Here is a 17,178-nt window from a genome sequence, read left to right as displayed (position 1 = left end):
ACTACTCTAAAAATTTGTGATGTGTGATAATAAGATGTCAAAGTCACTATCAGTTGTATGATAACCTGGCCAACTTGCCATTGAATAGTCAGTTATAACTGTCAGTCAAGTAGACACATGAAATAACCACAATACCACCAGTGTAATATGAAATATAAAACTACTGAAGTCAAGCATCTTTCAATGTGGCACATAACGTTACTCTAGTCAAGTCTAGTGACTCACAGAAAGTGAAGTAGACGCCTCAAGATTTCTCTGATCTTCCCATGCTCATGGTGTCAACATTATAAAGCACAGTGGGATTGTTCTCTTCATTAAAAGTTAATCGATGGACACACCTTTCACATGAATCCACGATGGTAGTACCATTAACCATTAAGACTAACAATAGCAACCTGGTATGTTGTACACCTTCGGTAACTACTAATGTTATATAAATTATTTAGGATCATGAATGATCATTTAACCCATTCTGAGAAAGACAAAATGTCGCTGTAAATTCATGCAGGTTCCATGGTAATGTAATGAAACACAACTTCATGGCATACATATTTTGGCACCCCAAGTAACACAAAGAGAACAGGTCAAATTTTCAGGGTTGCTCATAACCGTTCTTACGAGTTACATAACCTTCAAGGGTTCACTATCTTGTAGGGAGACTAACACCTCTACCTGGCTTTTCAGCACATCTTGGAGACGTACTTGCACTACTTTCAGAAAACCACGCTCAGTGTTGCTGTGATCACACAAGACCACACTGGTACCCTTGCAGACAGCATCTAGAACATCATGGTGTGACATTTCCCCTGTCAGGTATAAGTCAGCCTTGACTCCTCGCAGAACACTAGAACCTGAGCCAGCACACACAGCCACTGAAGTCAGCTCGGTCTGCCCTGTATTTCAACAGAAACATCTATCTGCAGTTATTCAGTAACTTAACACTGTCATCTGTTTCAACTGAGTTTCACAATAGGGTTATTGCAAACTTTTCAAACTGTACAATGTAACTTTTATTCAAAAGGATTATTGTAAAATATTCCTATCAACCTGTACAATGTACCCTTTTAGTCAATGCCACAAGACTACCATTGCTTTGTCTGCAGATAACATACAGTTCTACCAGGTTTTTGTAGTGCTAAATAACAACACTAGCTTGAAACTAGCGTATGCTAGGCAAACAAAATATGACAGTTACAAACCATAGCAACAAGGTTGATTTCATGTCCTGGGGCATGTAATTTTATCAGCGAGATACCTAATCTAAATCTAGTCAAGGCCCTTTGAATACTAGCATTTGGTCAACTATATAAATGTACACCGAGAAAGACAATTTAATAGATCAATAGAATTCATGGAATTCTTTGGACATACTTTCTAATCACCAATTTTGTTGAGTGGGGCATTAGTGAGTGGTCAGACTGCTCACTCGCATTTCCAACCCAGACAAACCTTTTTTCTGAAAAAGTGCCGTCAACTAACCTGGGGCCTTAGCAATGCGAACATGCTGAAGACCAAGATGATCTTTGATGTGAGAAATTGCTGTTTCTATGGATATAGAAGAACGAAATCTTCCACTACGACCCATGCCAAAACCAGGAGAAGGCAACTGTTGAGTACAAAAACTTGTGATTATAGATATTAGATCGTCTGGCTGATTAAGATGAAACTAAATGACACATAATTGCCTGCAAACAGGGTTAAGGAAGCAAGAGAGCAGTGTGCTTTTTATGTTGTGATATTGTTGCAGTTTCTCTTACAGCTTTTGTTTTTACCTGAGTGGGTTGTTAGCCCAAAGCAAAACCCCCAACCTGGAGGGCCAGGGTGCAACGTTTAAAGTCTGGCCTCTCCCCTGACAGACCTGTTTGGCTTGGTTAGACCTGCCAGGAGCACAAGGCTCCTGCCGACATCGCTCTGTGGATCGACAAGGTTTGCAAGCCACCACAAAACTACAAGGTAAGTTGCACCAACTGGTGGTGGAATGACTGTGCATATTCTGATGAATCTTTACTAGCCTACACTTGAAATTCAAGACGCTGCTTACACTGATTCTTGTTTTGCAAAGATCAGCTTCAAAGTCCAATGCTGGCGGGAAGGAAGCGAGCGTAAATAATGATAAGAACACTGAAACTTATTGTTTTGAAGTCCAGCATCCATTATTATTATGCTTGTGTGGTTTTCTTTTTAGTAAAGCGCTTTGAGTCCACCTTTAGTGGTGAGGAAATGCATGGGCAAGTGATTGTTACCACCTTCACAATTTGACATTTAACACGTTCACTAAAAATACACAAGGTCTTGCACCTCCGAGTAATTATATTATTGGTCACTTGAATCTCTTTTCTATGCCACAGGTGATGATTAGGAAGTCTGTGCAAAAAACAAGTCTGAAAACATACCTTTGCTGAATCTGTACATTCCAGGTGTTGTAGTGTTATACCTGACCTAGTCAACTCTTTCATAATCTCTGAAAGGTCAGCAGCCTTGCAAGAGACATGCAGCTTCACTGTGCCAGATGCATCACCTACATTGCTACTGTTTCTAAGAAAGTAAAGTGATAATAAAATCATTTTTTTTAAATATACTTTATAAAACAACATTCAACAGGCACTAAAATATAGTTTATATATACTAAAAAAATGGGCTTATTTTTACCCCTCCAAGAATGTTGATGTGTTGGAGTGAACATAATTTCATTTGTGCTGTTCACATAAAGAAACTAGAGCAAAGAGAGGTGAGCTTTAAAGCATTCCTGTGTAAAGCAACTGTCATGGAAATGTAAAATGTTCAGATGTTTAGAAATTAAGCTCTCATTTTAGGGCAGACATTCCCTGTTCCTATCACCTGTTAACGTACTTCTCTCTTGTTTACAAGGCTGAATGTTGGTCCAGGTTTCCTCCTGATTTTCTACTCCTTACCCCCTTACAATCATTCTATATATGAGTATAAAGCTATAAAACATCTCTAGGCATAACATGTAATCGCTTTGCTACCTTGATAATTTTCAGTAATTATATATGTATGTGTACATATGTGTGTGTCCATTCACATGCATACATTTATCCTAGAGCAAGAACAGAGTAGCAAGGAGTTAGAAGGTAAGTGTGGTTGCAGAGGTGGACAGCAGAATGAGGAGACAGTAGCAAGAAACAAATTACAACTCTCAGTTGTAGTAAGCCAGCTTCTTTTCATTTTGGCAGATATTTTATAAGAATACAAAAAGGACATTCAGCAGAATTACAAAGTTATTGCACACATAAAGCAGACCTCCAAATCACACTGATTTCACTTGCAACTCTTTTAAGCTTTACTTACTGATTCTCACAGTAAACCTGGTCTTTCCCCAACCATTGTAAACTTGTCAGCAAAAGCTTGGCCTCCTCTTCACTGACCATAACACTAAGCCTCTTGTTGGTACCTTTTGGCAAGATTTCTGTCTGCTCTAGTGGCTTTTTGTCTTGGATGTCTAGAAAGAAAATAAATCAAATCCATAAAACTTAAATTTTTGTTTGTTATTTTTTTAAGAAACTGGGACAACAAAGAGTTTCCAAATTTTAGAAAAAATGTGGTAAATATTAACAGAAACGTTGAAGAATTGTGAAGAGACCAAATAGGCAGGAGTCTTTTTTTAAATCTGACATCTGGCTGACAGCTCTATAATAAAACTGTTTGAAATGCTAGACACTTGCAATATTTTGCCAAGAAAGTAGAACCTGCTGGCTGTAAATGACAAGGGGAGGGGGGATTGGTGTTTTACGCCGTGCCAGCAACTAAGGCTATATTACGGCAAGGCAGCCAGCCCTGTAAACAGACGCCACGTGCAGAGAAAGAACAGCATGCCCAAGACGAGAAATGAACTCAGGGCAGCCAACCTTCACTGTATTGGTGACAGGCGCTAACCGTTGCGCCACCGGACCGCTCCTGTAAATGACAAGCATGGTATGACATTCACTATGTGTCATGAATAACAAATTGATGTATGCCAATCTAAAGTCACTTCTAGGAAAATCTCACCTAGAGAAATCCTTCACAAAACACAGAACCAATAATAAAAAACACTTCACCCAGACTTTTGCTCTTCCTTAAAAGAAACATGTCATTTAGATGAACATGTCATAGACCACCTCACTTAGATGAGCATTTCTAGACCACCTCTCCTCTAGGTTACATAGAAGACATGTCTCAGAATTGCAGCTTGACCTATGAGGGTTTGGATCTACTGGAGTCTCCTAATGCATTCATTCAAATAATTGATGTCCAACATGTCCAGTTAACCCTTAGAGCACGATGAGCCATGATTGTGCTTTGCCGGGGAAGAACAGGAAGGGCGATTTTCATTACTTTTATTGCAATGTTCAAGTTTTCTCCTTTCCAAAACTGCAAGGGTGACTTGGTCTATTGTTTACCTGAGAGCAGCAATAATAAAAAAAATAAACTTCACCCACTGTCATCTTCACAGTCTTCTGTCATTAGCCATGCAGTTTTTGTAATACTTATACTTGTGCCCAGAGAGTTAAAATGAGATAAGGCTGAGTACAAACCAAGCAAACCACAGAGATAAGGCAGTCTAGTGGTAGAAGATGAATCAAAGAAATCCAACATAATTGCTAGAAGAAGAAGCAGAAAAACCTGAGAGTTCTCTCTGGGACTACCAATAGTGATGGCCCACTTCAATACACACCATCACCATGTCAGATTATTTTAATAAACTCTATCATTAAGCTTAAATAAAATTAATTGTTAATTTCTAAGGGAAGGACTTACCATCACCAAATGCTCCTATCAACCAGTCATTTACCCCATCTGCTGCTGCATCCCAGCTGGTGTGAGGAGAGTAAACGGCGATCCTCTTCTCTAGACACCTAATAATCAGTTTTTCCTTCCATGTTCTCTGGGTCAGACGTTTAAAAGATCCAAAAATTGGAGGATGATAGGATACTATCATGTTCACCTCTTCTTGTTCGGCTTCTTGCATCACTTCAGGTGTCAGATCGTTGGTCAGCAGAATTCTTCGAACACGGTGCGGAGGCGAAGGCTCCACCAGAAGACCGACGTTATCCCAGTCGCCGGCGAGTGAGGGGTCAGCGATCTGCTTCAGACAGGTGACAACATCAGGCAGCTCCATTGAGTCCGTAGTCTCGGGGCTCCACTCGGTCCTGATGTTCACACAGGTTCGGTCAAAATCACTTGCTGCGTGCGAAGTTGCGATAGTCCCTGACACGCCACCTGCGCTGCTCAGACGAAACTGAGCGACACGTAAATGCCTGCTCACAGGGTTCAGGAAGCGAGAAAGCCGTGTGCTTTTTATGCAGCGAATGACTCGGTAGAACATCTAACAATGATCTGTAATCGCAGTCACCGACAACGACTCAATGGGAAAACGAGAAACACGACTTAGGTTACTTTAAATTTAACGTTTACTGGTTGTTTTATGAGTGTTGATGACAGAGATGCACTTACGCTCAAATTCTAGTATCCACTTTTTATTCCCGCAAAGATTTTTTTCCCTTTCTCACTTTGCACCAGAGACTGAAGTCTGTGCTTTGCACCGTATGCACGGCAACCTAGGGGAGGCTAGTCTTATAAAACGATCTTGTCTTACTTTGGGTTATTTCCCGTAGACCATCGTCTCGTTATCGCCAATCATCTCAAAAGCGCGGTGGGTCCAGGTTTATGTTATTGACAACAGGGATCAGAAATCTTTGTACGATCACTTGTAAAATCCCTATGCGATCCCTTATAGAATAGCTGTGCGAGATATTTTGTTAAATCTCTTGCAGGATCCTTTGCACAATGTCAAATTACCATTGGACAACAACGAATGCAGGGAAGATGTTCCCCAATTAGCCATCCCTCTCTCGTCCGTGTTTTTTCATCGTCTCATGGTGTATATGCAGGGCTTCTGCTAAGGCTAAATTCTTTGGGTTCCCAGGGACCCCTTCTTCAGATTTTTAAGGGGTCCCTGTTCTTCGCCCAAATTTGAAGGGGACCCCATTGACGAAAACTGAAGGGGTCCTCCGAACTTTTAATGCGTACTGTACGCAATTTTTTGTGTAAGCAGAAGCCCTGATATGCCATCTTCAAAATGAATAATCTTATTTGTCTTCATTTGCATATCGATGTACATGTATTTATTTCATAATTATATTTTACACTTACTTTGACCACCGCATCTGCATGCTCGCTCTAACCACCCGCCTGGTCTATCAATGAAATGGGTGGCGGGAGTTCCAATTGGAGGGTGGTCGACTCCGTGCGGTGGCAAGAGGGAGAATTAACTGGTTTAAGTCTAAGACTGGACTAGTCGCCCTCTGCAGTACCTCGATCCTCATTATTGCTCCAAACGGACAAGAGTGGCAGGCCTTGTCAGCTGCGGTGTCTATATCCATGTACCCCTCCCAGCGACAGGTATACTGATCAAGGGATGATGGATGACTGACTTAATGCGATGTTATGTGAAAACGATCGACTGGCTTGTGCGTAGTTTCTTCTGAGAAATTTTATGTGGGAAAAAAATCAGTTGGCTTTAATATGGTTGATACATGAGTTTGATCAGTGGAGGGCCATTTTTTAAAGCCTCTTTTAGTTAAGGATATATTAAACACAGTGCAAACAAAATCCGTTTAGGTATAAACTAGGAGTTTATTACATACTCTATACTACAGTTCCGTCCATATACTACTAAGTCCATGTGCAGGTCATTTCTCTGAGAAGTAAATTTCCTCCCAAGTACACAATTGTCACTTAAAGTTCAATATACATAAACATAAATAATATGAACTGTAGACATGTAGATCAAATAGCATGACAGATACATTATCCACGTGTATCGGGGGGAAACTGTACTGGGACAGTCCCCCCCCTCCTTAAAGGTGATGGGACGAGAAGAAAATATAATGAGACATTCTTAATTCCTAGCGTGTTCGGTCAGCGAGTGTTGCGAGCTCTCCATCAAGAGTGGAGAAGATAAAGTGTGACAAAAGGTGGCCTGAGCTGCGATGTACAGAAATATGTGATTTGACGATAACCTGACGTTGGTGGTCCACACTTTATATTCTTACTGACAGTCCATGTTGTTCATGATTACTGATGGTACAGACTGTGTGCATGTGCTTACTGATGGTCCATACTGTTAATGGTCCACATTTTGCGTTCTTACTGATGGTCCATACTGTGTGTGCTTACTGATGGTCTACACTGGCGATGTACTGAGCCGCTGGAGAGGCTGTGAGATTCCAGCGACTGATGTTCTGGCGATAGACTCGAGCAAATGTCTCCGCCTGACTGACGGTGAACCATTCCTGCCAGTCGCCCACGTTGCCTGAAGCCAGAAACAAGAAAAGCAGAGACAGACATGGTGGGCAAAAACCAGGAGTTATTCTTATTGGATGACCAAATTGTTTTGATGAACAGTATAGTTCTTACTTGATGAACACATTGCTTAATGAATATATTCGCTTGTTCTTATTTTATGAACAATCAACGTGGTTTGAGTTGATGTGACTTTTAAAAAACCCCAAGAAGTCTTTAATTTTGCAGGCGATCGATCTTAATTAATTTTTTGTGACATGATTGTTTCGCCAACTGTCGTTATACCTTTGGTGTACATGAACAACATATTTTGAAAGTGACTGAATCAGGAATAGGTTTATCTGTTCTCTTCGCATTACAACAGAGCGTTGGTGGTACCGCACTGACCACAAAGGTAATTTTGGTTGCTTCCACTCACCTTTGCGGTACATGATCGGCTGGCCGGCCGTGTCCACCTCCATGTGACCTTTGGTCTGTCGCATGCTGTCGAAACTACAGACGTGGTCTATAAGACGCAGCGTCTCGCTACAGCAGTTGATGTCCAGGAAGGTGGCCAGTTTCTTGATGCCACCACAGGAATCCTGCAGAGAGAACCACAGCGAGGGCAATGACGGCAATAATTCAGCGAGAGAGATATAGTCATCAGCCAAAACGTCAGCTACCAGTCAAATAGTCAGCTATCAGTCAATTAGTCAGCTACCAGTCAATTAGTCAGCTATCAGTCAATTAGTCAGCTATCAGTCAAATAGTCAGCTATCAGTCAATTAGTCAGCTATCAGTCAATTAGTCAGCTATCAGTCAAATAGTCAGCTGTCTGCCAAAGGTCAACAATGCTGATGTCAGGATAGACGGAGGAAGATAGCCGACCTTTTAGACAGAGCAAAGAGAATCTGTCTGCTTATAACACTGGTGTCTCAACCTTGATGCTCTCCGGTTCTATACCCGTATGGCGCAGCGAGCTTTCCACCACGTCGACCCAACTATTTTGAACGAGTACCTGACTCCACAGGGTTAGGGGAAAATAGGACAGCAAAGGGAAGGAGATGGGTATAGCCCTCGCATATAGTTGGCCCAGAGAGAAAATGTGGTCTAGAACCACCTCCCTCCCCAACGATCGAACAGGTTAGGGGAAGACATTTACCTTCTGAGCTTTACAAAGTCATGAGAAAGAAAAATTGTATCCAACTAGACCTTTAATGACGCAGTGTTTGCACGTTGATACCATATACCAAATGATAAAAAAAAGGAACAACACATATTGTTGAATCCATGAGCATGCGCAAGCTTGTGTTTGTGTGCGCGTTCACTGTTCTTTTTTTACGGAGAGAGAGAGAAAGACCTGTTTCATGTCCTCATAGGTCAGCTGTAAAACCTTGAGGTCAGGATTTTCACGCAGGCCTTGGTACCACGAGGCATAATACTCGAACCAGCTGCCATAATCGACTGAAAAGACAACAAAACATCTTGGTGATTATGTACAGGACCAGTAAACACAGGGATTTGTCACAGGGACAAGCTATACATAACTATTAAAAAACTGCTGGAAAGACAGCAAAACAGATCCGTTACAAGGACCATCCTAGTGATTCTTAACATAAACAGTATAGACAGTGTCAGACAGTCTATACAGGGATTAATTACATGGGGGGAATCCACGATACATTTGACAAATTTATAAAAACTATATCTACCTGAATATCGACCTGTATGAACACCCCATATAGATGTATAACTGCGTTTTCCATGTGAAATATTGACAGCTTTGATCATCGTAATGATGCATTAAGTGGTTTATTCACTCACACACACACACACACACAACACACAACACACAACACACAACACACAACACACACACACACACACACACAAAAGGATGAGTTGCACTCACGTTTGCCGTCGAGAAAGAGTGGGAGGTAGTGCGACCAGTCCCCGTGGTAGTCGTACAAGTCGCTCAGCTTGCGATGGTGGTTGTAGTACGACACCGCTACGTCACGAGGGTCCCGGGTGAGCAGCACCACCCGACACCCGCTTGACAACACCTGGCAACCAGAGAGTGTGAGAGAGAGAAAATCAAAGAAAAGTAAATTGCAAGCTACATCTTTCATTGTTTATATGACAGGTGAAGTGTTTGCTACCATCATGGCCGTCCTTGTGATGCAAGCTACAACACCGTCAGGGTGAGAGACAACAGCCTTGATTACAGACGACAAATATGTCTACAGCAGTACTAATCTAAATACTTGATTAGTAAACAGAATATGGAAACATATTTGAGAACAACCTTCAATAAAGAAGCAAAAGAGTTGAAGGGACTAGACACGACATTGTATTCATGCACACAACATGCAGCGCCGTGTTTTGGGTGTGAGTTGGCTGTAAGGAGACCTGACAAGGGAGCCAGCGACTGCTTCTACAAGTCAACACCTATGGAGGGAGCCGTGTGACTAAACATAAAAACAGACCTGGCGAGGGAGCTGGTGGAAGTGGACGTGGGTGTTGAGCACGCGCGGCGACGGGTGATGGTCCAGCTGTGAGTGGTCCATCATCTCCAGCATGCCGTCGTCTTTCTCTCGGACAGGTAAAGCGGGCAGGTGGTCAAGACTGCTGCGAGGCTGGTTTGCTGACACGAAATCAAGACAGGAATAATCCTGATATATCATCTGTCTAGTGATCTCTCATATAAGCCAGGAGCAAAATAATATTGTTGTTATATCACGTTACATTCCAACATCCGGGTACCTTCGTGACTTGAGTCTCTCTGGCAGCCAACAGCCACCAGGTGTCGTGCGATCTCCCACAGCCAATGGGTACCTGTAGTCAGACACAGGTAAGACTGAGGTGAGTGGGTTTGTGTATGAAATATTGTAGACATAACCATCACTGACCAAGAGTTGGGTCAAGCGGACATTCGCAGACACTGGGATTCTCATCAATGTAAGATGACTGTGACTACAGTCACGTGACAATCAGCACCGCGATAGCTGTCCTACAGAGCTAGTGGAAACTTCTACACGCTGGAAAATTCTCTGTAAATCTGCGGAAAACTTCTACAAAAAAGTAATCTGTTTCTCCCAGGAATTTGCCTCACACTCTAATAATAAGTAGCCTGATCTTTAATATGTATGCTTGTATATTGTGCGTGCGCGCGTGTGTGTGTGAGTGTGTTTACGATCTTCTCTCACCCGGTGCGTTGAGTGTGCTGTGCATTCGTGGGGCAAAACTTACCGGATTTCGGGTACGCACAAATAATGACGTCATCAGCGTGTATGGCTAGTTGGGGGACACCCCGAATGGACTCAATGGGGAAGTCTGGGTACATGAATCCTCGGACTTCCAGGAACCGCAGCGACTGTCCCGCGCCATCTGCAACCCGTACCTGCGTCATGGCCCTGCAACAATCAGCAACCTGCTGGTCAGCTTGTCCCTCCTGGCAGCCACCTGTTCATGTCCAGTCTAGCAGCCACGTATTCATGTCCAGTCTAGCAGCCACCTGTTCATGTCCAGTCTAGCAGCCACCTGTTCATGTCCAGATTACAGATTACATGCTGCACACTTGGTATCACTCAGATTTTAAGACCTCGGAGACACGAAGTTATTCTGTGATGAGGACGACACGTGGTTCTGTGATGAAGGCGATGTCAGAGACGAATCTGAAGTATTGTTCATATTGCACAACGTGCAAGTTTATGTACTAACAAGTTTAGAAAAATTTTCTTGTAACAAGCTACATTCGGTTTATTTAGAGGCACTCGTCAGCATGGACGAAGGTTTGACCAAAGTAATTAGCGTTTTCTATAACCGTCATGTTGACCGGTTAATGGGTATTCACGGAATGTTTCTGTTTACCAGCTTTTCATTGACACTCCACCTGACAAAAAGTTCTTGTCCTGTCAATGGACGTGTACATGTTTCCAATACCACTTCTTGAATCTTCAAAAAAAAAACTATCACCATGCCTAGCTGTTGTTGAAGCAGACGAAGAGCAGCTATGCCAAGCTTCACTACACAGCAACCAACCGTGAGATCACGTGGTCGTCAGTCTTGTGACCACACTAGCGAACGTTGGACAGCCAACGTTTACTTGACGTTAGTACGTGACAGTCACTACGTCCTCATAACATCACCGCCAACAAAGCGAAGCGACTCTTGATGTTTCGACTGTAAACAGCTGATGTTGATGTTGATCCTCTGGAAACAAAAACTCTCATTTTCTGACATTGTTGTAGTTTAACACTATAACAAGATTATCTTTTTATCTTACAAATTGTCTTAAATGCTAAATATTGAGAATGCAATAATAGAGCATCGCTCTGATACATACTATTTTACAATTTAATGTGATTCCGTCAAATTTAGCATATACTATCATATAATGAAATATAATGGTATAGAGAATATTGTTATTGTGTTCCTGTGTACCTACCCACTTCTCTCTCCAGTCCCCACTTGTTGACGGGTGTAGCTTCACCGGGATGGCGTCCAGACCATCGACTGGGGCTGCCTGGCAAGAGGTGGAACTAGTTAACTAGTCGGGGTGGTGGTGGGGTGGGGGAACGAGAGAGCGGTTGGACCCAACAAACCAAAGGGAAATCCAGACTTGTTTTTTATTTCGATAATTGCCAATCTCCGATTTCTAAGGACTGCGTGAAATGCGCGTGTGTTGGTGAAGGGCGGAATCCCGGGTGAGCGCGAGCAAGCATGCTAGAGCACCACAACAAAGGTCTCCATCAATTCCCAGCAGCCACCGCTTCCTGTCGCCACCTTCTGTTTGTCAGGCCGACTCCCCTGACACCAGCACTCGCGATCCCTCCTTGAGACAAGCCTCTTTTCTGGCCGGCCTCATCCCTGCTGCTGAAATAGCTGGATGGATGGACGGACAAGCTGCCAGCTCAGTGGGAGGAAAGTCTGACTGCAGACCACAAGCAACCTCCTTGCTGCCTCTCTCAACCCCACTCCCCCTAGTCCCCCCCTCTGTACCCTCCTGTCACGACGGCTAACATCCCTTGTCAATGGTCCTCCACCTGCTTCCTGGAATTAAGAAGCTCGGAGACTTTCTTGTGTTTCTGAGTGCTTTTAGTTATTTAACATTGTTTCTCAAAGAAAAGTTGAACCACCAGCTAAAACAATTTTACAAAACGGTTTAATTACTTTATTTACAATCATTTCTCCATCAGATCGAGCCTTGTTGTCATTTCTTCATGTGTTTTAGTGGTTACACATAATGTTTTTCAATACTATGTTTGAATTGGCCATTGAGACCTCACTTAGACTATGTAAGTATTTTCTGACATGTTGACTGAATTTAATTGTTGTTGTTTTTTTAATAAGAACAAGTTTACTGTTATGTTTGTTCCTAGAGGTATAAAGTCTTCATTTAATGGTTTCGAACCCGAATGTTGCAACCCCAGAGTTCTATGATCTCTATGTAAGTCTGTGTTTGCAACTTATGATTCCAGGGGTGATTATTGTGTATTCTGTGTTCAGTGTCTGCCACCCTTATAAAGAAACTCGGGTAGCTTATTGCCATTGTGTTGTACTCAGTGTGTTCAGGGACGGTGCGGGGCAATGTTGCGAAAGACAAGTGTTGCGCCCCCAATAAAGACATGAATTATATTTTATGTTCTGGTCATTAAAATGAAGCTTAAGTGATTTGTCGGCCAGTCAAACCAATCTTTCTTGTAGCATAGTTTATCTTGTAGATAATTTTTAATAAATTTCTGTTTTGCGAAATCGTGTTCTTCATTGTCAACAGAGAGTGGACGGCTCAGTAATTTTCTAAGCGACATCGCAAATATGTGTTACAGTATCTTCCTATGTTTATAATTACAGTATAATTACACTAGTAATTTATATTGGAAAACGAAGATTAGAACTTCTCTGAGTTTGATTTTAGGCTTTGGAATCCTTCCACTGCTCTGTGTTAGTGCTCACAAGTCAAACTGTGACAATCCTCTTTGGCATCGCATAGGCCTGGATTCATTTGTACTTCACCTCTTTCAGTCAGATACACAAAAACAAGAAGAAATCCATATCAAGGAACAAAACTAAAGTGACTAGTGAGTTCTGTATTTATGCATCGTTGTTTGCAGATTCAAATAGGGGAAGTTCGATGCGCCACATGGATATCGAACCGGCGCATCTATTGTGTTCGGGTTTGTACGCCAGTATGAAGTACAATGTACACACTGTTCTAACATTATTCGTTTCTTTAAAAAAAAAAAAGAAGAAAGAAACAGATGCAGATCATTTCTGTGATATCAATGCTTTTCAGTGCTTGCACCTCAGGCAACAGCCGAGTTCGCCTCTTGGTGGAGCCTGGTTTGACTGTGGTGTGGAACCCACTGGTTGCTTAGTCCACATTTCTTACAGGGGAAAAAAACTCAAGAAATTCATAAGTAGTCTTGTGGTGAGCATAAAGTCTGTGAGGGGAAGCCCACTGGCAGGTCTCAATGCTGTGTTGAGAGGAAGAACACGGATTGTCGATGCTGTCCGCGTGTAGTCAAAAGTGAGTCGTGACAGACATGGTGGTGTCTTCTTCCAGTCACAGATGAAGTTCTGTGTGTTCATTCACATATTTTCCTAACCAGATGTTACCTTCTCATGCGAGAGAAACATTCGTTTTTCATTTCCTCTCCACTCCCTTATCAGTTTGTCTGGAGGGCTCCCTACCTCGCCACCCGCGTGATCAGTCAAGGAAGATACGCACACTGTTGGCCTGTGTACAGGTAACGACGTGCCGGGTAGTCTGGTCTCACCACCTGTGCGGTACTGACCACAACAAGTGCGGTACTGACTTACTACCAGTGTAGTACTGACCACCACCAGTGCGGTACTGACTTACTACCTGTGCGGTACTGACCACCACTTTCACCAGCAGGATGGTCGCGTTTGCAGCAGTTAGCCTGCTGGTGTTGCTGCCCCTGGGTGAGTCTGTTGACGATGTACAGTCTGTAATGTGTAATGACATGAAAAATCAAGCCATAGACACGTGAACCAGACACGAAGCAGTATGCCATACACATTTTAGCCATGGAATACACATTAACCAGATATGGCAAACCATGCCATACACACGTACACCGGACGTGACAAACCACACCATACACACTTATAATGTAAACTGACCTTTATCTGACACAATCATAATACAAAAATACTTCAATGATCGCCATCCGACACACCCAGCCCGGGTCAACAGTTATCTTTACAGTAAGAATTCTGCATTTAAATGAATGAATTATCGTCATGGCAAGGTTACCGAATGTAAGGCAGGAGGCTCTGTGATGATGTGTCCTGTGACACAGTGGACCAACACACCTTTGACAATCTTTACTTCACATGGCCGTCACCACCTTGTCCATGGTTACTCTAGGAAGTAAAAATACATCGCTATTTCTTCTTCCTACTAGACTTTTGTTTAATCATGTGGAGCCACTGGTAGCATACTAGACTGTAGATGTGGTAGATTTCCATGGTCGACATGAATGACACTGTGGCAGTCAGCTGACCACCTCTACACGACTGACACTGGCCTTATCCTCTACCTAATACACGATTCCCTGTCTTTCTGATTCTTGCCAGTGTCAGTGTCCAGTCTTGCTCCGACTGTCAGCACGTTAGACAGTGTGTGTCGCATCATCAGCGGTTACCACTGCGACGACTACTTCCAGCTAGACCAGCAATGTGGCACCGACGGCATCACCTACAACAACATGTAAGCTCACGTTGTAACAACACTTTGTAAGTGACCACAGCTGGTCAGTTCATCTTGTAAAACCAGTATAAAAGATCCCCTTAGTATATATAATAAACAACGCACCACGTGACCACGAGTGACCTTGACCGCATACTGTACAAGGCTGACGTTGTCGAGTGTGAGGGTTGTCCTATTGTCACGTGTCACGTCTGTCTTCAGGTGCGAGTTCAGCAAGGCTCACTGCCAGCTTCGCAACCTGCACATCGCTCACACTGGGGTGTGTGAAACGGGTCACGTGGTACAGAGCACCCGAGTCCCGGGGGCCCACGGAACTTACGAGTTCTTCTGCCAGACGCTGGTCTGCGGGGACGACCGGGAGGTGGTGTGCGCCTCGAATGGCCATACCTACCTCAATTTGTGAGTGAGAGATTCAAGAGTTTTTATTCTTTCACCATCGAGGGCTATTGAAATATTCAGAAGCAATAACTGTTTTCTTGTCGGTGCGAGTCTCCATTTCATGAGCGTTTGAACTGTCAGTCTGTTGATAAGGTCTTGCTGTTCTCTGTTAGTGCCTGCTATCACATCGATGTTGTACAGCGCTTCGATGACTTTAACAAAAGATATTTATAATTTTAAAAAGCGAATCCTATGACCAGAATACATTCATTCGTGCGTCTGTGTGTGTGCGTGTGTGTGTGTGTGTGAGAGAGAGAAATTGGGTGGGGTTGATATTCTGTAGAAACAAAATAGTGTCGTGACATATCTAACTACAAAAGTTAGCATGATGACAAGGCAATGATTGTCACCGTGTCACAGGTGCCTGTTTGAATCGCAACGATGTCACAATAGCAGTTTGACGATCGTTGACTACCAAGCCTGTCCTAGCCTCTAGTGGGTCTGCAAAACGATAAGGTAAGTTTTAAGCTTGTGCGGCACAAATAATAAAATTTTAGGTCGCAAGTTATGAACTCAGTTTATGGCGGCGAAGTGCTGTACTTCTCACCCACACAACAGGGCATGCTGTGGAAGGCATAACATGACATCCCAAGACTTGCATCGATGACTTGCAAACTTCTTGTGTTTCAGACCACAATTAGCGGCGAAGCGGGTAGAGGGGTGGCTCCAGACTCGTGTCCAGCCTGACCAGCCAGTCGAGACAGACGTGACTTTCACCTTGATCCCAGTTTGTCAATAGTCCTACCTGGAGGCCGCATGATGTAGGCATTTATTGTATTCTAGAAATAAAGCATGTGACCAGCCTTATAGAATACGGGTGAAGATGCATGTGCGCGGCCTTGTTTATATATGTGTGTGCGTCTGTAAGACATGACACTACTTTATTGCATCGCGGCGTACTAACAACTGTTGACGGTTATAGAGTGGGAGCAAGAATACAATTTTATTTACAGTCGTAGATAAGAGAAGATCGTGAGAAAGAAGCAGTGGATCAGAAGAAATAGTAACGCGCTATGGAGAATCAAAGTCCGTGGGTGAAGCAGACGAAATATTAAAGCAGACGAAACGGAAGCGGAAGTGTCGACGGAAGTGCAATGGCGGCCTGTGTCAAACCCGTATATAGTAGTCAGAAGTGTTTTGTGTATTAATGAGTTCATTGCTTACTCGAGATCCAGAAGCACGCCTCACCGAAATTCACCATAGAACTTAGCAGCGATTAGTGTCTGCTGGTGTTCTGGGACTTCGCTGTTTTTCGGCACAGAATATGGCGGGATTTCTGACAAGTTATGACTGAACAGGCAAGAATAAAAAAAATTATTTTTCATGTTTTACTTAAAGCGGTCTGAGTTACTTAAGCATCGTGAGATGGTTGAAAATCTTCGTAGTAAATATTCATGGGCTGTTTACAACTTTATTTGTACAAATGCAAGAATACAGATACTGAAAGCTAAGGAAATATATGTTTAACACCTAATGCAGAATTTCAGTCCGAATTTGTGTTCCAGTTAGAATCCTCCTTTGCATACATAAAAATAAAAAAGATGGTAACAAACCGTTGAGGTATAAATTTGATGAATTTCTATAAATCTGTTTTGCTTTCAGGTTGCGAAGAGAAGCCGGCTATCTTGATCAGGATGAACCACACACAACCAAAATAGACAAAATGTTGCACATCGGTGTAGCAGTGGCTGGAGCCTATTTCATTCTCCTTTCCCTGT

The 17,178-nt window shown here is 42.9% G+C and overlaps 3 protein-coding genes across 3 annotated transcripts; 1 reads left to right on the top strand and 2 right to left on the bottom strand.

Annotated features, from left to right (window-relative positions):
• Window positions 1–123: 123 nt before the first annotated feature.
• On the bottom strand, window positions 124–5,549 carry LOC112562002 (NIF3-like protein 1). Its single transcript, XM_025234930.1, has 5 exons — window positions 4,759–5,549; window positions 3,310–3,460; window positions 2,394–2,535; window positions 1,480–1,606; window positions 124–893 (listed from the first exon to the last, which is right to left on the bottom strand). Exons 1-5 carry the CDS (start codon window positions 5,324–5,326, stop codon window positions 622–624), a joined length of 1,260 nt encoding a protein of 419 aa, XP_025090715.1. The 5' UTR covers window positions 5,327–5,549; the 3' UTR covers window positions 124–621.
• A 1,081-nt stretch (window positions 5,550–6,630) lies between these two features.
• On the bottom strand, window positions 6,631–12,269 carry LOC112562403 (sulfotransferase family cytosolic 1B member 1-like). The gene is made up of 8 exons (XM_025235653.1): window positions 11,732–12,269; window positions 10,534–10,697; window positions 10,048–10,119; window positions 9,771–9,928; window positions 9,197–9,347; window positions 8,645–8,748; window positions 7,724–7,886; window positions 6,631–7,315 (listed from the first exon to the last, which is right to left on the bottom strand). Exons 2-8 carry the CDS (start codon window positions 10,691–10,693, stop codon window positions 7,176–7,178), a joined length of 948 nt encoding a protein of 315 aa, XP_025091438.1. The 5' UTR covers window positions 10,694–10,697; window positions 11,732–12,269; the 3' UTR covers window positions 6,631–7,175.
• Window positions 12,270–13,953: 1,684 nt separating this feature from the next.
• LOC112563138 (agrin-like) lies at window positions 13,954–16,267 on the top strand. Its single transcript, XM_025236896.1, has 5 exons — window positions 13,954–14,232; window positions 14,890–15,022; window positions 15,224–15,421; window positions 15,821–15,916; window positions 16,091–16,267. Exons 1-4 carry the CDS (start codon window positions 14,187–14,189, stop codon window positions 15,894–15,896), a joined length of 453 nt encoding a protein of 150 aa, XP_025092681.1. The 5' UTR covers window positions 13,954–14,186; the 3' UTR covers window positions 15,897–15,916; window positions 16,091–16,267.
• The last annotated feature ends 911 nt before the right edge of the window (window positions 16,268–17,178 follow it).

The sequence above is a fragment of the Pomacea canaliculata genome, linkage group LG4, assembly GCF_003073045.1.
Source record: "Pomacea canaliculata isolate SZHN2017 linkage group LG4, ASM307304v1, whole genome shotgun sequence".
NCBI lineage: Eukaryota > Metazoa > Mollusca > Gastropoda > Architaenioglossa > Ampullariidae > Pomacea > Pomacea canaliculata.
The sequence above is the reverse complement of the archived record's forward strand: the minus strand, read 5'-3'. Positions and strand labels throughout refer to the sequence as shown.